Source organism: Lactuca saligna, chromosome 2 (assembly GCF_052625555.1).
Source record: "Lactuca saligna cultivar CGN05327 chromosome 2, ASM5262555v1, whole genome shotgun sequence".
Taxonomy (NCBI): domain Eukaryota; kingdom Viridiplantae; phylum Streptophyta; class Magnoliopsida; order Asterales; family Asteraceae; genus Lactuca; species Lactuca saligna.
The window spans coordinates 157,645,330-157,669,597 of record NC_136418.1 but is presented as its reverse complement, the minus strand read 5'-3'; the positions used below and the strand labels follow the sequence as shown (position 1 = coordinate 157,669,597).

Genomic DNA, 24,268 nt, shown 5'->3' with positions numbered 1-24,268 from the left:
TTTATAGGCCGCAACCTTATACCCACCTTATAGATCGGCTTCGTGAATGAGGCCTACTAGCGGTAAGACTAGCATTTAGTTATACATATATATATTATTCTAGTAATATCATATAAGTATAGGATTGTATTTTAAAACCTTTTAAAATCTAGGGTTTGAAATTTAAGTTGTCTAAATTAAAACTTTTAATCACAAATATAAATTTCAAAACTTTAGGGTAGGTTTTAAACATTTAAAACATGGAGGATCAAATAACAAATAATTCCAATTAACAATTAATATCCTAATTATCTTTATTTGATTTATCTAAGATTTCTTTCAAGATAATTATCAAAATAATTAATCATTATCATATAAGGAAATTAAATATTTTATTAGATGATAAATATCTTTAATTAGATCAAGATAATAGTCATATTTATCAAAAAATCGGATTTAGATTGATCTAATATGATTAAGGTAAGTTTCCATAAGATAATTATGAAAAAATCCCGAATCTGGCCATTCCTGACGCCTGGACTCGCCGAGTACACAAGGGGACTCGCCGAGTCAGGCCTACTCGCCGAGTCCACCTTGGAACTCGCCGAGTCAGTGACTCATAAACCCAAAAATCGAATTTTGCAGGTTTGTTTCAGTTAATCAAGCAACAATTTAAAGAAAACCAAGCTAGGCTCTGATACCACTGATGGGTTTTAGCCATAAGAACTTTCCTATGTGCGCATGCAAAACCCTATTGCTCGGATCTAGGCTTTCTAATTAAACATGCTTTGAATCCAAGACTTCTAATAGCTAATTAGGTTAAATAACAACATTGAAACAGATCTAGAATCATACCTTTGAGTTCCTTGTTGATCTTGTTTGTCTTGGAGCTTCTAGAGTCACAAATGTCACTCCTCTAATGGCTTACAAACACCAATAGCAAGCAAGATGATTTAGGAGAGAGGAGAGGGGAGGAATTCGGCCAGAGGTTCCTTGCTTTAGGTTGTGTATCGAATTCCCTCACCCCTAGGGTCTATTTATACTTGTAGACTCCTTAAGGGTTACCACCTAAACCCTAATTGGATAATCTTCTCTTAAGGCTATCCAAATCCATTCCATAGATAACCCTATGGACGATTTTGGCTTATCCAAGCCCTAGAAATCGTCCATCCTATCTAGGATAAGAATTTACAGTCTAAAGTGTAACTATCAAACAATTGATAGTTTATACCCTCTTATTTAATTAATCTCTTTAAGTCACCAAATTAATACCAATTAATTTATGACTTATATTAATCAAATAGCCATATATTATTCCTTATAATATTTACTCTCTCTTAACAAATCATCCTTCAAGTTGCTATGGTGAAGGCAACCCAAAAGGACCATGCACAACCGGATATAGTTATAGCCTTAGACACTATTCCAACAGATCTTTCTTATGTTGTTAATCAAGCAAGCCGGTTCCTTCATGCTCATACTGTTGACCATTTTACCCTTGTTAAAAGGATTTTACGCTATGTCAAAGGCACTATAACTCATGGTCTTCATTTTTCGGTTCCTACAAAGTCAATGCTCATTGGTTATTCGGATGCAGATTGGGCTCGTTGTATTGAAACCCGGCGTTCCAGTTATGGCTACTCCATCTTCTTTGGTGGTAACCTTGTTTCTTGGAGTGCCAAGAAACAACCTACTGTTTCCAGGTCAAGTTGTGAATCTGAGTATCATGCCATGGCAAATACTGCAGCAGAATTGGTTTGGATTACACATTTGTTACGTGATCTGAATGCCTTGCCATTATCTCGCCCTACCTTGCTTTGTGACAACTTAAGTGCTATCTTCTTGAGTCAAAATCCTGTTGCACATAAGCGTGCAAAACATATAGACATTGATCATCATTTTTATTAGGGAACTTGTTTTATTTGGCAAATTGCATACGCAATTTGTTCCTACCAACCTTCAAGCGGCTGACATCTTAACCAAACCTTTACCAAGACCGCTGTTTGAAAAGTTTCGTGATCAGCTTCGAGTTCTCCCACCACCTGTGCGCTTGAGGGGGGGGGGGGGTATTGGAGATAAATCTCATACATCATTAGATTATTTGTTTACTTTAGTTAGCTTACCATATTCCATGTATAACTCTAATATTCTTGTTGTATTTTGTATAATTACACGTTATTGTTTAATAACACGTAAGGTGAACAATTATCACTTTCTCACACTTATAATGGATTGATCAATTTGGTTCATCTAATCAATTCAATATACGATTAGTCGTCATATATTAACTCCTACAATTACTTATCAACTTTTCTATTTAACCCTAGATTTTAGTTAAAACACTAGTCCTATAATTTTTTATAATTTTTCAATTCACAAAGATCACAAGATTCAATTTTAATCAAGAATGATGGTCATGCACACTAAATTAAACTCAACAATAAATAGAAAGTAGTTGTCATAAGCATAAAGAAATTCTTTAATATGCTATAGTAACAAATAACCAACTAATCATAATCTATACCATAAATCAAATCGTAAAAAGTTAAATAAATTAATCTAAATGAAAGTCATAGGTTTTTAGCCCATGATTTCAGTAGGTAAAAACATAAAAAGAAAGTTCAACCTGAAATTCATGATTAAACACAAGAAGAAAAACGTGATAGGAAGTTACTTTGCCTCAAATCTCATAAATCCAAGATCTTAATCGATGTTTTGCAACTCCAAGCTTCAAAGTATGTTCTTGGCCTTCAAAATATGACAATAGCTCTAGCAAAAGTCTGGTATTCAGAGGAATGTGTCATCTATTTATAGTTTCCTTGAAGTCGGTTCACCATGTCGTGACAAGTCCACCATGATGTGGTATTCGGGTTCATCACGTAATCTGCAAGGCTTCGAGGTTCGACGAGAAAGTTCAAAACACCACATCGTGGGAATGAGTCTTTTCTTCATTTTAGCCTTGATCCAAGTTCCTAGCTTCCTGCTTCCAGCTCCTTTTATGCTCCGAGCATGTCTTGTACCACTACAACACAACATACAATAGATTAAGTATCTTTTGTTCTATAATGAGAATAAAAATGACTAGAAATATTAAGATATGATGTAATATATATATATATATATATATATATACACACACACACACACACACACACACACAGAGAGAGAGATAAGCACATATCAAAATACTCCACACTTAATCTTTGCTTGCCCTAAAAAAACTTATTTTTAACTTACCAATGTTACATAAAAGAATCCATTTAAAACCCAACCATTATTCCAAGACCGGAATGCATGTATTTGTGTCTATAATTCCTAAATACATCTCATTCCTAAATACTCACGATCCTTATAACTTTGAGAGAGAGAGGGATAGGGAGAGAGAGAGAGAGAGAAAGAGAGACTGGTTTATTAATTTATTATATGGTTAATAAATTAATTACAGATCAAAATAAATGTTTTGTTAATATATTATGAGAATAATATATTAATTAGAAATAGTAATATTTAATTAAAAATTAATCAAGATTTAATTTGAATTAATTTTGGGATTAACTAGATTAATTAAAAGTATATCGATTAAAGTGTAACTGTTCAATAGTTGAGCAAGAGGCATTCTAGAACCTTCCTATTACCTTGGACGGTTTTAGGAGAACATAGAAGATCTAGAATTATCCTTGGAGGATAATTAGAAAGCTGGATAATTATCAAAATGAAATAATATTATTTTATTACTTTTAAGGTTATCTAGGGTTTCCTGGTTACACTATAAAAGGGACTGTTGGGATACAAATTTCGGCCATGACTTCTAAGTGATAGTTAGGCTAGAATTTCCACCTCTCTCTCTCTCTCTCTCTCCCTCTCTCTCTCTCTCTCTCTCCCTCTCTCTCTCTCTCTTCAAGCTCCTTGGCTAGTAGGGTTTGGTATGAACCATTAGATGCATGACATTTATGGTGCTTGCTTCCAATAGTTTTTCAAGAAGGTTTTGATTAGTTATTTACAACAATAACTAAAAGGTAAGTAAACCCTACTTTTCTTTTTGTTATATTCGAAATTAACATAGAGTTTATAGGTTTTTGTTGTTATAGAATATTATTTCAATAGAGTTTTGACATAGATCCTTAGGTTGCATGTACACTTAAGAGTTAAGGATTTATCCATGTTAGTGCATGTAAAACCCATCACCTTCACCCTTAGCTTATACCACATTTACTTTTACTACCCCCCGATTCCATCCCCAACAATCTTTCTTAACCTCGGTGTTTTTTTGGTTAAACTATTAACCATACATAAATTCTAAAAAGAATTACAAATTTCATACCATGATGTGTGTGTAATGCACTAGTTTTAGTCCTACTAATTTAAACACAAAATAAACACACGAAAGGCAGTGTACCTATCGATTACCAATATAGTTCGAGTAAGTAGGGTATCGACACAGGGAACGATAACAATTAAGATTAACTACTAGAATTACCTAAATAAAAACAAGTAATAAAAGATTTTTTTTCTCTAGTTTTGCAAGACTAGAAACTTAAATAAGAAAATAACACTTAAACAAAACAATTTACAACTAAAGAGAATAGAAGGTAACTAGATTCAATGATAAAAGAGACTTTGTTCATATTCGACTCATTTATTCCTATGGTTACTTTCACGGAAAGTGCAATGGATTGATATATCATTGGATACTGATTTCTAATGTGATTAGGTTCATGTTCACTATTACTAATCCTTAGCGAACATGTTAATTCAACCAGTGGCCAATTGATTAAACTAACAAGTTTCCTAGTGTCCATTTCAGATCAAGTAAGACTTGTAATATCAATTAACAAAATTTGTCAATTCAATCAACTCATGTATGGTTTTTCATCACACATGCTTACACATTAATTTACTTTTTCTATAGTTAACCCTAGGTTCATGTTCACTACTATTTTCACAAAACTATATGATTCAAGCAATTAAGAAAATTTTCATGCAACTCAATAACTTGACTATGAATAGAAAATACTTATCACTAACACATAAGGGTCTTTAACAAGCTTAGCAAGACAATTCACCAAATGAAATCAATCCAAGCCATAAAATCACACCATATTCATAAACGCATCTACTCTAAATAGAAGTTAAAAGCTTTTAGCTCATATCTATAATAATTAACAACCTAAAATCAAAATCTAATGATTCAAACATGGTTTATGAAAAAAATTAAGAAAAAGAGTAAGTTTATTCCCTTTGATCTCTTCTAACTTGACTTCTAAGTTGAATTCTCGAAAACCACAACTTCAAGAACCCTTCTGATCGCGAATTAGTTGCCAAAAGTCTCCAACAAGTGTTTGGGTTTTGGAAATAACCGATATATATATATATATATATATATATATATATATATATAAGAATTTTCAAAATTACGCACCAACTCGTCGAGCTATTACACCTAACTCGAAGAGTTTTTTTTCACTTAAAGCGTGTGTACAACATGTATGGTAATACATTGCTGATTCCCGAATACTCCATCCTAGTCGTTGAATTGATGGCCAACTTGCCGAGTTTCTCTTCTTTTTTAGCTTTATTTATTCAAACTTTAATTCCCAATCCTCCAATTGCTACTTCTGCTTCGTTTTTCACTTGAGCATCTCTTTAAGGTTGAAAAGATAATTTCAACATAATTAAGTACCTTTTATTCATAAATCGAGACAAAATAGCCAAAAAGTATTAAGATATTATATGAAATATATGATCAAATATGCACATATCAAAATACTCCACACTTGACTTTTGCTTTCCCCTAAGCAAAGCTGAATTTTAGCGCACTAGCGTCACATAAGACAATACCAATAAAACCAATTCATTATGCCAAGACCGCAACGCATGCATTTGTGTCTAAAATTTTCATAAGGACCCCCCTAATCCTAAATACTTACAATCCCCGTAAACATTCACCCACTTCTTTTGAACAATGTTTATTTTATGCGTCCCTCCGAATCCATCTGCATAAAACTGTCTTAATCTCAAGTCACTTTTGGTTAAACCCCCAAGCACACATACGATAAAATAACCTAGAAAAGAAAATTACAATGAAAATAAAAAGACTTGGTACTTTGAATCTTCAACAATTTGTAGCTTTTCTTCTTGATATCTCTACTTTGTCTTCATAGCTTTGTATATTTTTTCTTTCAAACATTGCATCTCTCTCTCTCTCTCTCCCTCTCTCTGTATATATATATATATATATATATATATATATATATATATATATATATATATATCTTCCTCGCTTTTTTTACTGACACTAAAACCTTAAAAAAAACATATGCTTTACGCAAGGGGATTTAACTTCATTCTTTATTGGTAAAGCATTCAATCCCTAAAAAAACTCATGCTCTATTCACGCATTCAATCCCTTACCCTAATTCTTAAAAGATGAAAAACAAGCACAAGTAATAAAAGGGAAAACATATTAACGGTCATACTTACTTACTAATTAAAAATTTACACACCAACCAACCAAACAAAAATAAAAATAGACCAAACAAAATAAATGATTGTTTTAAAAATTCACACAATAAAAATAAAAGGATAATTAATCTTCATCTTCCTCCTCGGCTCCTCCTAATCCGCTTCCGCCCGCTTCGTTTCTTCTTGCATTCAGTCTCTCCTCCCAAACTTTAACATAAGGGTAATCGGGGCCATCAATCCGTGGAATGTTCAAGTGGCTCATCATGTGGGAAAGGGTCATATGATTGCAATTCATGCTACGCCCTAAATCATCTTGGTATTGTCTTGACTCCATGCTAACCCAATCTATAGGCAACTCATCTTCAACCGGAATTACGGGTGGGTCTTCATGTGCATGCCCTTGCCTTGGCCTTACCCTTCTTCCAGGTTACTCGGATGCCACCACTTCATCCTCATCCGGGATAACAAGGTTACCACCACCATAATATTCATGTATGTTTTCCATCTTAAAAAGAATAGGATTAAATTTAGGTGTTGGCAAGATAGTTAAAACATTTTTGCCTCCCCTTTCCAAAATACCATATGATCTTGCCAATTTTGTCACAAACATACCCCTACAAATTCTTGAAGCTTTTCTATCTTTTACAGCTCCTTCACCCAAGTATTTTGCCAAAAAATATGGGATGTTGTAAAAAGTATTGGGCATGATAATACACCACAAGTAGAACACATCAAGGCTTGGAACCTTATCATTGGCTTTGCGCATGTTGATGGGATTCACGATGAGCTGGTGGATAAAATGGTGAATCGGTAACCTAATGCTCCCCTCATGAGCCACGGATGGAATATACACACTATTTGCAATTGCAGTCCACAAATTTGCTCCATTCATCCCATTCGGGAAAACCATGTGGCAGTTATCCAAGAAAGTTCCAAAGACTCCAGTCAAGACCACCGATTGGTCATATAAGTGCATCCTCCAACCCAACTCAACCATGTTGCACTCCCAATGCTCACCAGCAAGACAAAAAGTCAAAGCGTTAATATCATAATAATCGTCCCCGCCTCAAAATGTAATTGTGGAATAGAACTCCAAACACAACTCCTGATATACCAGCTCCTGCATCCGAAACAATCTCCTCCACCCATCACGTTTAACTTTCACTCCATCATGAATGAAGACTTTGGTTAAATATGGGTTCATAGCCTCTACCAAACCCACTTGATCTAGCCAATTCCAATTCAACTCGGTTGGCACATAAAAATCCTTTGAATTGAGTGTTTCGAGCCTTTTTCTCTATCTAAGTAAAGTTGCCTTTGATCCAATTTGTGGGAAATTGAACTGAGGGAAGTCCCCTTGGCCTCTTTGAGAATCTTGGCTTCTGCTTCTAAACATTTTCTGCAAAATCAAATACAAGGAAAAATGTAACGTCCCAAATTTCAAGTCCAAAATTTTTAGTTTTAATATAATGATCTGGAAAACATTTATCAGAAAACATCATCAATTCATATCATTTTTAAACCATAATCTCGTGTCTGAACATCATATCATAGAAGTAGTAACATTATCAAAGTACAATCCCAAGAAAGCTCGTAATGCGAAAATCCAATGTGTGTGTATGATGTGCAGCTACCGCACTGGCTCTTTTCCCTTCACTGAAGATGTACCTGAAACAAAAATGAAAACTACAAGCATAGATCTTAGTGAGTTCCACCATCATACCACATACCATACAATCATATAGCATACATACTGCTGGAAAATTTTAAGGTTCCTGACCTACTCGGTACGACCATTCTGGGTTGTCGACCTACCCGGTACGACCATTCTGGGGTGCCGACATACCCGTGTCAATCTATTTTGGGGTGCTGAACTACTCGTGCCAAGCCATTCTAGGGTGCTGACCTACCCTGCAGTCCTAACAACCGAACCTCGGGGACTATTCCCCTCCTACTACCACTATCACATATAACATATCATGCCAGCATATAAACATATCATAACATAGTGTCAGGCATATCTGAGGTGCCCGACCTACCCTTCGGTCCGAACAACCGAACTTGGGGACTATTCCCCTCCCACTACCACTATCACATATAACATATCATGCCAACATATAACATATCAGGTAGTAGCAAACCTAGATGAATATCACAAAGACAATCATCTATCATACAACTCCTACTGGTGTGCCGACACAGTGGCCGTAGACCCACCGCGACGGGAAGGTAACTCACCTCATATGAATGAATCCTGTCAATTCGAGTGAGAAGTCTCTATCTGCTGATTCGATGATTCTCCGGATATAATTCCCATAAAGACACTTAGTCAGAAGCTGATAACTACTCTTAGGGTAAAATGACTATTTTAGCCATGGCCAAAGTCAATATCCTAGTCAAAGTCAACTTCTAATTGACCTGACTCACCGAGTCCCTATTCTTTCATCTAGCCCCTTCCTGATTCTACTCGTCCAGTTTAGCAAAGAGTCGACGAGTTCTCCTTCTATAATATCATCAAATGAAACTTCATCCGACTCGCTGAGCTGTATGAACAACTCGCCAAGTCCATCTTCAAAGGATTGGGAGATTGCCTTAGACTCGTCGAGTATGTTCATATACTCGCCGAGTCCTATGATTCCCAAGTCCATTGCTAAGTCTAATATGTTGAGTCACTCCCCTGGACCCCTCTAAGACCCTTCTAACACTTAACTGTGTTCCTTTAAACCTCAACAACTTAGGGACTCAAGCCCTAGACTCGCCGAGTTCCAAGAACTACTTGACGAGTCGGTGCTGTCTAAGTCTTATATATATATTTCTGATGTACAACACTCATCCAAAAGACAGATATGGGCTTCTATGATTGATCTAGCACGTAACGTTATGAACTTTATGTGCATGCATGGGAGTATAAACTTAATGGACCCAAAAATGAGGTCTAAAGGTGCATGTGGCTCTCAATGGCTACAAAGTTGGCCACTTTAGGCCATGTAGTCCTCTAAGGACCCTGGATCAGGAGTCTTGACCCCCAACCATACTTGAACTAATGATTGGTCACCAAAAATGGTTCCAAAAATCCCTAATTGACTCCAAAAGGGATCTAGAACATGAATGAACAAGGTACAAGCTTTATACCTCTAAGGAACTGTAGATGCTGCACAAACTTGAAATCTTTTGGTTTCCTCTTGGCTGCTCCAACTTTTCCTTCTTTCTTGTGATCACAAACCACCAAAATCACCAAAAAGGCCCTTAGATCTCACAAAATGATTAGGGTTTCAGTATGAGGTGTTCTGGGAGCATAAAGGATGATGGATGCGGCATTAAGACGTTTAAATAGGGTGCAATCCCTCGGATTTAGGGTTTTGTCCAAACAGCGCCTACTCGTCGAGTAGGTCACTAAACTCCCGTGTACAAAGTCGATTCTACTCGACGAGTTGGACCTTCAACTCGCCGAGTCCCAGGCTAAAATGTTATAATTACTTGAATGAAAATACATACCAGGAACCAGGTGTTACATATATGACCTTTGTTGACGACGTCGAGCATATCGAAATCCATGAACTCTTGAACTTCCATGGCCTGTAATTCCCAATCAGAGAAGTTGTGTTTGTCAAAGGAAGGTGTCTTGTTACAAACAGTTGACTTTGGAACGAAAGAATTCGACATGATTACTTGAGTGTATCACAAACTTGCTTTGATACCAGTTGAAGGTTTGTATCAATCAAATAAACTTCAAGTATGAATAACAACCGTAAAACTAATCTAAGTAAAATAAAAAGAAAGTAAATAACACATAATTTATCCAAATTGTTCTTTCACCAAGAAAGATATTGTATTCACCAAGAAGACGAGTTTGTCACAAATACGATTGATAAAACATTAGGGTTTGCCCTAATGTTGTATATATACTAATCTATATATGTATATCCCTTGATTGAAGAGATTGTGTCTAATCTATATTAAGAACTAATCTTATCACAAAGATACATGTTTTGTGATCTATTCTATACTTATCTAAATCATTACCTAATATACAAAATATTACAATCGGATAACTGAACTATAAGCTGACACTGATAAGCTTGATACACTGACGTTGTAGATGTGTAGATGCTGATGCTGACAAATTAGCGTGTCATGTGTTTGACTCATCAGATCATAAGGTGCGACCATACAATTGATAATGTGGTCCTTCTTTCCAAAGAACTCTGGTACACCACATGCTCTGAAATCCTTGAACATGAGTGTGCATGCACCTGACAGACTGGCGGCTGCCTCTGCTTGAAAGACCTGCTAGTGATCCTCCATCAGCTCAACAATCCCCTCCATAATCGTCCTGAACATCACAAGGGTTGCATCAAGGATATCTCATTTAATCTTCGACGTGATGAACTCTTGTTATCCCTCGTCGATTGGTTTGGTGCCAATACCCGAACCTCAGCTAGAACTAGATGCTCCTCCTCGAATTGTCTGTATACTAAAAGGTAAGCACAAAACTATAAGAACCCATTCAAGGAATTTCACAATCAAGTTCCTTGGAATCCTCAGGACTTCACTTGGTTCAAGTATGTATCCTGTGCTTTCAGTAGTATGGTCATAATACTACCTTCCACACCTATACGTACTTTCTTCAAGGACAATCCGAAATCCTCCAAGTTACTCCCATAATGATTCTAAAAACCTTCCTAACCAGCTCACTCAAAGAAATAACTACTTCGTAGTCTCTCCTATGACACCCTATCCCCGTCTCTAGTATAATCTATAGAGGACACTTGAACCATTTTCCACTAACTACCTCATGGATACCATCACATGTGACAATATTAAACAATATTTCGATTATGTGGTCTTACACAACAACGGTTGGACTAAAACAAGAGTTGCATAATAGATCATAACCTAACATTCTAAGATAATTTAATCCCTTTGTCATGCAACCTAACATATTTATTAATAGTTAATCGACATCAATAAAAGTTTTGAACAACACAAAGCAAGAAACATTCGAGCATTGACAAACAATAAGGCATCACTCAATCAGGCAGTCCTATCTTATAACGCCAGAGGATATATAATCACTAGCATGTATCTCTACCAGCTCACATATCATACATAAGGAATCTCTCCTAAAAAGGCATCCTAAATCCTAAGCAAATCCTTAGCCCTATTCTAGCATGCAATCCACATATAACACGCTGAACATATTGATATATATGAGTATTTTGGGAAACACTTACTTGAGCTTGATTGATTGCATGTTTTGTACACCTTTTCTTTTATAAAACCGTTTTAGGAAATCATTTTTCTTTAAAAGATATTTTACCAATTCCTTAGTTAGAGTTCAAGCATACTCGAGAGAGTGCCTAAATCCCTCAAACCAAGGCTCTGTTAACAACTTGTAACGTCCCGAAAATAGTAAGTAAAAGTTTCATTTTTAGTTAATCAAAACCAATATCCATTTATTCGAATAAAAAGATAATCAGCTTATTATAATTTATCCTCAAAACATCAATGGAAAATCAGAAAGATAGTGCAGAATAAACTCCAAGGTATGCAATGCGATCAAACTGGGATCTTCCCTTTCGAATTAGAAGTACCTGCAGCATGTAAACACAAACTGTAAGGACAAAGCTCAGTGAGTTTTCCAAAATACCACATACTATATAAGAATGGGCCCAAACAAACATACATGTTCTATGCCCAACCCATCAAACATACGTAAACATGAAATAGTCATAATGAAAGTCTAACATCCTACAATATAATGAGAAAAATCACCTAGCAAACGTAGTCAAAATCTAACAGCTCACACAAACATAGACAAGGAACGGGTGCCAAATGCCACCTAATGAAGTATACAAGATGAAGCCTTAATTCACCTTCTAAACTAGCAATCTGACCTAAAGGTTAACCCAAGTCAAAGTCAATGGTTAACATCCAAGTCAAAGTAAATAATTAATCATCAACATGTCTCAACGTTGTGGCCTTCCATTAACCACTTCATGGTCGCGAAATGACAAAACAGATAGGCTAATGCGTGATCTCCACATCATAGCAACCTAAAAGCCACGTCATGGGAACTGGGTTTAAGAAACTTAATGAGTTAAGTTGTTTCCTCCAATTCCATAAGCTCCAAAGCTTAGATCTGATCCTTCCCAAGGTCTTAACGGATAAATTTTCCATCTTTATCCATTAAGACGTTCCAAAAAGGCAAGATCTCTAAGCCTAGGTTCTTAAAGACATCAAGGAGCAGACTTATCCATCAAGCTCTTAATCACCAAATACACTCATCCATGCTTTCCAGAAAGCTTTCCTTCATGTAATGGATCATATTGATGGGTGCTTTATGGACATGCATGCCAATTCCATATCTCTTCCATTGTAGGTAAAAATATGGGATAAATGAATCACAACTTATACATGGTACCAAAAATACTCCTAGAATCTCTTCAATCAAGCTTCCACAATCAAGATGAAAAGGTACATGAAGGCTTGATGTATAAGGTTAGAACCAAAAAGCTTACATCTTGCACACTTATGAGGGTCCATAAAGTGCACAAGAGGATGATGAGAATGTTTGCTTGCTGAACCAACACTCTAGGACACCTTCTTCTTCTTCTTCTTCAAGCTATCAAAAGCATATAAATTAGCCAAAAATCATCAAGACAGACTAGGGTTAAGGTTTTAGAGGTTTGAGAGTGGTGGAAGATGAGGGTGAGAAAACTCTAGCCCTCTTATTTCTTTAATACTAAAAAATTATTGTTTTTTCTTCATGTGGTCACCACACTGTGGCCAATATATTTCCACGTCGTGGGGATCAAAATGAATTTCATGATCCTTCCAACCATGCCATGCCGTGGTGGTGCCTGCACCACGTCGTCGCAACCAAAAATCATGAATTTTTAATTAAATAAAATACCTCTAAGATCCGGATGTTACATGCCTTGTTTGGTAGATTTATTAGTTTTCTTTTGGAAAATTGTAGTTGTGTGTGAATCAATGTTTAGTTCTCATGTATGACATCATCGATTCTCAGGTATGACATCTTGGGTTCGAATATGTTTACCAAATATATCTTTGTTTTTATCGAATGCCAAGTGTTTGATAAAATTCCCATCATCCTAATTTATGGTGGAATTAATCCATTCTATTTTTATTATTAAATATCACAACAAGTTTCTACATAATACTTATCCTTATATATTACTTGATGTTTGTTCATATAAGTAATTATTTAGATGTTGTTACCTAATATTTATCCTTATATATTATTAAGTTGGTATTTAAAAATTTAGTTAAAGACCTTGTATCAGATAAAAAAAAATTAAATCTAACTCTTTTATCACCAATATATATGGTTTATTATTCATTAATGGAGGAAACTTCACAAGAAAGACCTTAATGAATGATAGGTTCGCATAGCATTTACAACTTTTTATTTCCATCTTTTTCCATTGAGGAAAATAATTTTGCACTTATGTTTCAAATCTTTTGGAATAAAGGCATGATGTTTGTAAAATGTCAATTTTATCACTTGCAATACTTATCTTTAATTTGTTGATACATGTACACAAGTAGCTTACTATATATGTTAAGCAAAAGAAAAGATTCAAGTTCGAATACATAGTAGGGTTTGTATAGTTTTTAGTTTTAATTATAACAATATATGTCTAACTTATAAGTCATAATGTTTCATGCATTTCAATACAATTTTGAGCGACTTCATATTCATTTGACTTAAAGTTTTATGATAAAATATAATCCATATCGACTAATTATGAATGGGTCGAAATTGCAATATCAATCTACTATAAATAGTTGCATATGCATCCACTTACACTTCTTACGCACCCACACACATTTTGAACTCACTTCAATTCTTACTTTTCACAATAATGTATGTATGAATAACAAATTATTCAAGATCAATTTTTATAATGCTAACTTACACTATAAGAAATAAGAGTAATATCGGCGACAGACGTCGCAGCTAAAAGTTTTGTTTGTCGCCTCTAATACTTTTAGCAGGGATACATCATCGTTAAAAGCCCGCCGCTGATGCTTTATCGCTAATACTCAAAATGTCGCAGCTAATGTGAGATGTCGCCGCTAAAGGCGTGTCACCTCTAATAAATGGGCGTCCCCGCTAAAGTATTGTCACTGCTAATAACCAATTGTCGACGCTAAAGGCAGAGTCAGTATTGTTATTTATTTATTTTTTTTATTTCACATTAAAATTGAAAAAAAAAAAACTATATATAAAGCATAAAAAACTACAATGATAGTAATTAATCTAATCTTACATCCTTCCATTCCAAAATACAAATCCAACATCCGTTTAAAGTACTCATCCAATTTAATATAATGCAAAATATGTAACATACTAGTCTAAAATACTTAAATAAAACATTACAAAAATCCTAAAGGTAGCTACTTGTCATAATCGCTCTTCTCGTTTCCTTCGGTTTCATTTCTTTGTAGCAACGAACGAAACCAATCTTCAAATGCGGCACTACATGCCGAATCTTTTAACGTTGTTTGAAGTAGCTCCAACTACAAAGAAAACAACATAGTATTATAAGTTAAACGAACATTATAACATTCTATGTACAAAATATACATTCCACATACAAGCAAAGTGAAAAGTATAGCATTGTACGATAACTAACAATTACCAAACTACAAAATAACATTATAGCATTGTACTTTCATAAACTAAGAATTACCAACTTACACATATTACATATAACACATTATAGCATTGCACTATAGCTAACAATTACCAAATAACAAAATACCATTATAACATTGGACATTCATAAACTAACAATTACCAAACTATAAATATTGGATATAACACATTATAACATTGTACTTAACTAACAATTACTAAACTACACATATTGCATATAACACATTCTAACATTGTACTTTTTTTCATTTTTTCCAACATAGCATTATACTTTCATAAACTACCAATCACAAAACAACATAATACCATTATAACATTATACTTTCATAACTTACTTCTTTGAAACATGCATTGCTATACGAGCACGATCCCCTTCTGTTTACAACTTGTTGTTGTGCATGGACTCAATTGTTTGATGCTAAACGCTTTAAAAATTCTGGTGGTTGAGAATGTTTGACTGCTTGATAGACCTCTTCTTCTTTTAGATAGTTTAGCTGAAAATATTATTAAAAATAAGATAGCTTATAATAAATGAATAAAAATAGCTAATAAATATATCATAATAAAACTTACCATCATGTTCGTGTTGTATACACCCAAAGCCTAATGGAGGTGGTAGATCCCCGACTCCATCACCTCCATTTCATAGGGCCAAAACAACTACCATCATGTAGAAGAGTATTGCGCAACTAAACCCCATATATAGTTTGCAAAATTATAGTATGAATAAAAGTTACACATATTGCATACATAAAAATAATACAGCTTCTATTATAGCATCCTACTTTGTTTTTTTATTCATTTTTTTCATTATAGCATTGTAGTTTCCAAATTGCATACAAATACATATACAAAAATAGTACTTTCCATTATAGCATCCTAATTTGTTTTATTTTTATTTTTTCATCTTTTTCATCCATATCATTATAGTATTATATATATATATATATATATATATATATATATATATATATATATACACACATATATATTAAAATAAATACACATTCCATTATAGCATACTACTTTGTTATTTTTTTTTTCCATTTTTTTCATTATAGCATTAAAGTTTCCAGATTGCATTATACATACATACATATGCATACAATTACACATATTAATATACATACAAATACAATTACACATATAATAAAATAAATACACATTCTATTATGGCATCCTACTTTGTTTTTTTTTTTTTTATTCTTTTCATTATAACATTAAAGTTTCCGGATTGCATTATACATACATACATATACATACAAATACACATATTAATATACATACATATACACATTTATTATATAAACATTTTTTCCATACATCATATACATTACAATTTAGATAAAATACACTTAAACATACATCCTACACATATTACACATTCCATACACTTCTTTTTTTTTTTCATTTCTTCCATTATAGCAATCTACTTTCTATAAAAAAAAATCCTTGATACATATATACATACATTACATATATAAATACACACATTATACATACAAATACACTTAAACATGCTTCTTACACATATTATATATTTATTATAACATCATACATTTATGCATCATACTCTTTTTATATTTTTTCCATTATACCATCCTACTTTTTTTCATTTTTTCCATACATATATACACATATTACATACCAATATATACACATTGCATACATTTATGCATTCATTTTTCATATACTTACATCATACATATTACATACATACATAATGCATAAAATATGAAAAACTAGATTAGAATACTTCATGAAATGGAATAGAATCCGTGGCGGAGTGAAATCAGAGTGGTGGTGGTGTTGTGGTGGCAAAAAAATTTGGCAGCTTTGGTGGTGGTCTTGAAAACTCGAAATTAGAGGTCAATAAAGCTTAATACACAAAAGCAAGCACCCAAATCATTAGATAGTTAATAGATAGAGAAGAAATAGGAAAAATTAGGAGAATCACTGGTATTGGAGGTTGTGAAGGAAAAATCCTGACAATCCAGTAGCTAATGCGTCGCTGGTATTGATTCTTCTATCTGCGGTGATGACGGTCTTTTTCATCGTCGTCAGATAGAGGGTACGAGGTTGGGTTGCAGTTCTTGTGTCAACGTCGATGAGAGGAAAGAGTTAAAGCTAAGATAATCAGAATATTGCGATAAACGGGGGTATATTTGCGCTAAGCTTTAGCAGTGACAAATTTTTATGGTGACGGAGGAGTATTTGCGGTGACAGAATGGTTTTAGCAGCGAAACGTTTGGATGGAAAAGACACCGATTTTTTTTAGCATTAGTGACGACGATGTTGCTACAATTTACGTTGTTGATAAAAACATTATGTGATCTTCGTTTACAGCAATTAGATAAGTCTAGATCAACAGATAGGGTTTACTCTTTTCATTTGATGTGAATCGTGGTTTTCTACCGATAGCGGCGATGCCATTAGTGGTGAAGCACACTATTAGCGGCGATACGTAACCCGCAAATTACGTGTCGTGTCTAATAGTGTGTGTCGCCGCTATTTCCTTTATTTCTTGTAGTGTTAGGAGAATTTCAAAAATATTTTGTTGTTATATTTGTTTTGACTGGTTTAGTTTTTATGTGATAGATCTAACAGAGCAAGAATAACAGTCATGACCATTCAATTAATGTTTAATTTCTTTCATATATGACATAGTTATTGGCTTGTTAGTTACTATTTTATGTTTATTTTTTAATTTTAAGTATGACAATTCCTCCACTAATGTTCAGGTACTTATTATAAGTTCAATATGGGTATTTTCATATTCTAGTCATTATAAAAGTTAGTGTGAGACTTGAATCTGGTTTTAAATTGATTATTACTTCTAAAAGTTTGTACCTAGGACTTAATGTTACCTAGGACTTAATGTTAGTCTTAGTAAAAACATATTGGAGACTAAATGAACGAATATTAGTATGTGCTAATGAGTCCCAAAAAACATCGTCATGACTAAATGACATGGTCTGCGAGACGAATATTCAATCATGGAACAATCAGGTTCATGGTTTATGGAATTTGTACAAAATGAGGTGTCAGAGGAAATACATTAGAGACTAAATAAGATAGCAATAAGTGATATCTAGTCTCTTAAATATAATAGTCCTAAAATTAGAATATGAAGGAAACATACTGGATGATAAATGAGATAATATTAAGAACTGATATCCATTCCAATAAATATACTATTAGGAAGTGATATGACATAAAATTAGAGGTTCAATGAAAACAAATTAGAGACTAAATGTTATAGTGTCCAAGACCGATTTTCTATCTTTGATACTCACACACATTAAGGATTGATTTTAGTCTTAGATATATAAAATCAACTATCTAGGACTAGGTATCCAAGACTAGCTAAGTATCATCTAAATCAGTGTTGTATGATTATCATAAACTGATAAATGAACATCTAAGACAAACCGTGTCAGTGTTTGATACCTTTTGTTTCTTATAGTGTTAGTGGGTATACATATATATACCTCACATTATAAATCAATATATGTGTATACTAATCACATCTTAACTAATATCATTTTTGCATTATCTTATGATTTCCTAATTGATAGTCACTAATAAACACCATTACATAAACCATGACAATACATTTTTAAGTTTGCAAGCCTTTTTCACTGCCACCACTAGTTTTTGATGCTCTGGGGGATGGGAAAATGGCATAAAGCATCCTAAGATATGTTGCATACCCCTTCTAATCACTTAGGTGATCGTTATATTTCATTTGGGACACCTACTCACATTCAAGGTTTTGTTTATGTAAAAGCTTTAGATGTATTGCTTATATGTGCTCATTGTAAAAATTTTGTACTACAAATGGTGTTCAATCTCGTCTACTCCAACCATGTAACATGTATCAAAAAAATACAAGCTTAGTAAAGAAATTGTGATTGAGACATAATCTAGATTCTTAACATCAATGTATTCAAATTCTTCACATATGCTAATACATTCAAGTTACATAAAATAAGTAAAACAAGTCTTTCATGAAATTTTATATATATTGTCGTTCAATCAACGACCACAATTAAATAAAAGACAATTTTGACACTTGTACCAAAAACAATATGATAGAACATATCAAATGACTCATCCTTATGAGCTCTACATTCATTTAAATACGTGTTTCACTGCACCAGGAAGATGTGTATGCAAGAAATAATCCTCCCAATCAATTGTCTTTGGATCAAAATAGAATATATTGGCTTCAACCTCATTTTCTTTAACTACTTGACGTAGTTTTTCAGTATTCATATCATCATAGCTATCAAAAACAAAGAACACATATTTTTTAGAATCTGTTAGATTGGGCAAACAAAGTAATCGAATAAGAAAAATAATAAAATGAATTATTATATGTGATTATCATATTTTGTACACCTTTTATATATATATATATATATATATATATATATATATATATATATATATATATATATTATAATTGGATGAAACTTTACATAGATATCATTTTGTTATAATTATTGATGTTTTTTTTAGAAAATGAATATAATAAAAGTTTATTTTAATCCAATTATAATAAATAATATATAAAATGTTAATTATGTCGAAGATATAATATTATAATTTTAAAAGAATCATGAAATATTATAAAAGAAAGGGATTCATATAAAATTTCTTTTTGTATACACAATAATTTATCCAATTGTGATGTGTAAGATTCTAAAGCATATTTTGTTGTTAATGAAGAATTTGTGAATAAAGAATAAATGTCATCTACGGATCTAACTCTCATTATAAAAAAGACATGTGTGTTTTATTAGTTAAAGATTATTTTATTTCCATTACATTATATAACCAACACCGTCCTTCGATTCCGAAAGTACGCAATCTCCATGATTATTAAATGAAAGAAATTGGTAACCAATAAAAGTCTAACACAACTTACAAGCTTTTGGAGAACAAATAGGGTTTGTATAACTCCACCACCCTTAGCACAAAGTTGATCTTTCTTTTAAGATCCGAATACGTTCCACTAAAAGCATGACATAACGCCGAATTCACCACTTTCAAACCCTGAAAATGAACATTAATGACGTTATTATTAAACGGACACGAATAAGTATGACTAAAGGAGGATTAAGACAAAGCCAAACCTGTAGTGGAAGCAAGTAACGAAGATTAAAGTATCTACGAAAGCTATCCATTGAGCTCAACACTTTAACCTCGCTAACAATAACTGGTGTCCCATCTTTGTTAATCCATGGATTCTTGGAAAAATAATTATACCCACTTTTTTGAATTCCTTTATACTTCAAAGGATTTGATACGGAAGATCCAACATGATATATTGTTTCACCAGGTTGGTTTGCATGAGCTGCCATTGTCGCAATCATAGCATTCGCCACCATGTCTGCTGGTATCTGTTATCCAATATTTTCAACATTAGCAAAATTAAATGAATTGTGGTCCATATATATTAATGATGAAACTACATCAACTAATTATGCATCACATGATAGCGAGTGCAAAATAAATATGAATTGCACTTGATTGAAGAACCTACCACATCGATTGTTGATTCAGGATCGCCGAGGAAACATGCTAACCTTCCTTTGCCATAGCCGACTGCCAAGCTGTCGATTGTCCTGTAATTTTCAAATACATGAATCTTTTTAATTGAGTTTATAAAGTAAACTTGAATTTTCTTTTTGTCCTTTATAAAGAAAGAAAGTAACACTTTTTACATTAATAACGAAAAACTACCTTATGCCTTCGATCCAACCAGGAAAGGGTTCTTTATACGTGCTAAGGATGATGGTTGGGCGAAGAATAACCAAAGGCATATCTCCTTTCAAGTGCCCAAGAACCATTTCTCCCAACGCCTTCGTAAAAACATACGTATTTGGCCAACCAAATTTGTTTGCCCTATAATTAAATCAAAACAAAAATAAAAGGTTTATTAATATATTTAAATAGATATATATTAGTAATTAATACTAGGCTGTACCTAAAAACGAAATAATATACTTAAGTACTGGAAATGAGAATTTATGTTGTTTTTTATAGTGAAATGAAATTGATAATAAAAAAAAATAAAATAAAGTAAGAGATTAATAAAAATGATGATGAATATAGAACCATTTTTATACCTTTCAATTCCCAAATCTTTCATGGCTAATGTAATAGATTTATCTGTAGATGTTTCATCAGCGCTAAGTTCTTTAAGTTTTTCTTCGATGATCTTCTTCTCCACATTGATGTCTAGTCCATCTAAACCATTAAGCGCATCTCCCAAACGATATGGAGTTTCAAGTATAAGCCCAGGTGTCTCGCCAGAAACATAAGCTGAATGAACACATAATTTTAATTTAATAAAGGCTGTGTTGATTAATTGGAAAAATAAAATTACAAAAGTGTAGATATATATACTGACCTGTAGATACATGCAGAAGCAATTTTATCTTGACACACTTAGCAGCAAAATTATAAACATTTCTAGCTCCAAAAGTATTCAAAGCTAGGGCAATGTCATATCTGAAATAAATTATCAACGGATTGTATAATTACGATTGTGTTATATATGTGCATACGTTTTAAAGTACGATTTTATATAATTGTGGATGTTGATTTCTAAACTTTAATTCAACTTAAATAAACTTTAATATTTAATACTAATGGTTGGTGTACCTTTCATCAAAGTTAGTGGTTGCAGCTACATTGACAACAACATCAACACTTTTCCACATCTCTTGGATCAAATTGGAGTCCTTTATCCCCAGATTTTCATAAGTGATGTCTCCTGCTATCGGAGTAACTTTTTCCGATAAGAAAGATTGAAGATTTGTACCATACTTCTCTTTCAATGTCTTAAACAAATCCTTTGCCACTGCCTATATATTATTGAGAAAATAAATGGATATATGTTAGAGAGAAAAATTAATTAAAAAGGAAAAGGGAAACATCGAATTAATATGTTGGAGACTAAAAACTCAAGTATTCATCATTTTGTTTAAAATATTAATTACATTCGTATTTTATCAACATAATTTATATAATTATATTACAACACTGATAATATATAAAATTCTTAAAATTAAAATATAGAAAATATAGTCGATCCAACTGACCAATTTTGATATACATTTACAAGTTACCAATTTCGACCTATAATCCAACTGACCAATTTTGCTATACATTTACAAGTTACCTATTTCGACCTAATATTCAACGCGACCATTGGTCAATCGACACGAAATTGTTCATAATATATTACAAAGTTTAAGTTTTCCAAAATGATAAAATGGATTAGTCCGCTATGAAGTATAACTCTTGTATTCTCTAGGTCAAATTTAAAATTATTTCCATATATTTTTTTATCATTTCTATCAGTTTGCGATGTCTACCATATATTAACGCGCATGGTGTAAGTTGAACCAGAAAAGATAAATTTCCTAAAATAATAACACAAAAAATTATATACATACATATGATAATTAGAAGAAGCTTAATTATTACTGGCCGTATGTAAACGATTTTAAGATCACGACATCGAGAAATTAAAACATAATAAATAATAATATTGCGAACATATATATGTCCATATCTAATTTAAAGAATTTGTAGTTCTAAGTGTCTGATCAGGTCCCATTCGATTAATTATAGCAGGTTTATATGTCAGAGCATACTTAAATGACATAAAACTACTCACCGGCCCACATGAGCATTTTTGTTATGTGTACAAAAACACGGCGAATTATATTCACCAGTTATTATCATATCCCCTCACAACTATTCACAAACACGTACTCGAACAGTAGATTTATTTTATTTTATTTTTTTTCCCGCTTACATACCTCAGTATTGAAACGTTGCATAGCGGATTTGGCATCGGTAGCTCTTACAAGAAGATATAGCTTCTTCACATTTGGTTGAACCCTAAGTATCTTTTCCACAAATACTACAAACATATACAAAAACCGAACTTAATTAAATATATCCCTACAAAAATCCAAGTTTTATGCAAAAAAAGAAAAAAAAAATGGGACTTTCGCTAAAAGTATTTACAGCCGAGTCATCTAACTTATATGATCAGGGCTGAAGAAGTTCTCATTGAATGTCTTACATATGATAGATTCTAGACTGCAGGTATACACTAAATGCACCATCCGTAACATGCATGTTTGTAAGTAGGACGATAAGATGATCACATGTCACGTACAAAAGTATATATACTTCGTTTCTTGATAACATGTACTTATTACTGTATTAATATTGTCCTGCACATATATATATATTTATGCATGTATGCAGTACATACATACATATGGAGAGAGAGAGAGAGAGAGAGAGAGAGAGAGAGAGAGAGAGAGAGAGAGAGAGAGAGAGAGAGAGAGAGAGAGAGAGAGAGAGAGAGAGAGAGAGAGAGAGAGAGAGATACTTTTTGCAAGAAAACCAGTGGCACCAGTGACTAAAATGGTCTTGTTGTCAATGAAATCAAGAATGCTACCAGACTCCATTTGTTACAAGTATGTATATCTAGTGATCACCCTTTCTCTATATGGAAATAACACACACACACACACACTCACACAAGAGAGAGAGAGAGAGAGAGAGAGAGAGAGAGAGAGAGAGAGAGAGAGAGAGTTGAGAGCAGAGAACTGGTGTGGAAGGTGATGGGATGCAAGCGATATATAAAGATGGAAATTTGGGTAAACTGAGGAAAGAAGGAGCCAAGTGGTGAGTAATATCAGGGTACACCCAATCAATGCTTTGTCAGATTAGTTTGGTAGAGATAGACAGAAATTTCGGTGATTCATATCTAAACGCTCAAAATAATATCCACGTCGGCACTTTTGAAACTGGAAAAAGGTCGGTCTGAACATTTACGATTGCATCGACACATAAGGTCGTTCTCCAAGTTTATATGTGAACGTAATCCCCTTCATAGTTCACATAACTCCGGTTAAAATTTGTCTTTTTAGAAGATGGGCATAATCTATATTCTATATAGTAATGTACCAGTTGAAGACTGAATTTGCAAATCACATAATAAAGTCTAAGAGTATATACGTAAAATTTTGCTGATTTAACAAGGAGAGGCTTGATAAAAACGTAATCACTATATATTTAAGCAAACTGATAGCTTATAAT

General features: G+C 33.2%; 1 protein-coding gene across 1 annotated transcript; it reads right to left on the bottom strand.

Moving 5' to 3' along the window:
- Positions 1-19,057: 19,057 nt before the first annotated feature.
- LOC145032347 (alcohol-forming fatty acyl-CoA reductase-like) lies at positions 19,058-23,796 on the bottom strand. Its single transcript, XM_078981123.1, has 10 exons — positions 23,556-23,796; positions 22,972-23,075; positions 21,806-22,008; positions 21,552-21,652; positions 21,268-21,463; positions 20,882-21,043; positions 20,682-20,763; positions 20,272-20,538; positions 20,064-20,191; positions 19,058-19,418 (listed from the first exon to the last, which is right to left on the bottom strand). The coding sequence occupies exons 1-10, from the start codon at positions 23,632-23,634 to the stop codon at positions 19,265-19,267; spliced, it is 1,476 nt and encodes a 491-aa protein (XP_078837249.1). The 5' UTR covers positions 23,635-23,796; the 3' UTR covers positions 19,058-19,264.
- Positions 23,797-24,268: the final 472 nt, after the last annotated feature.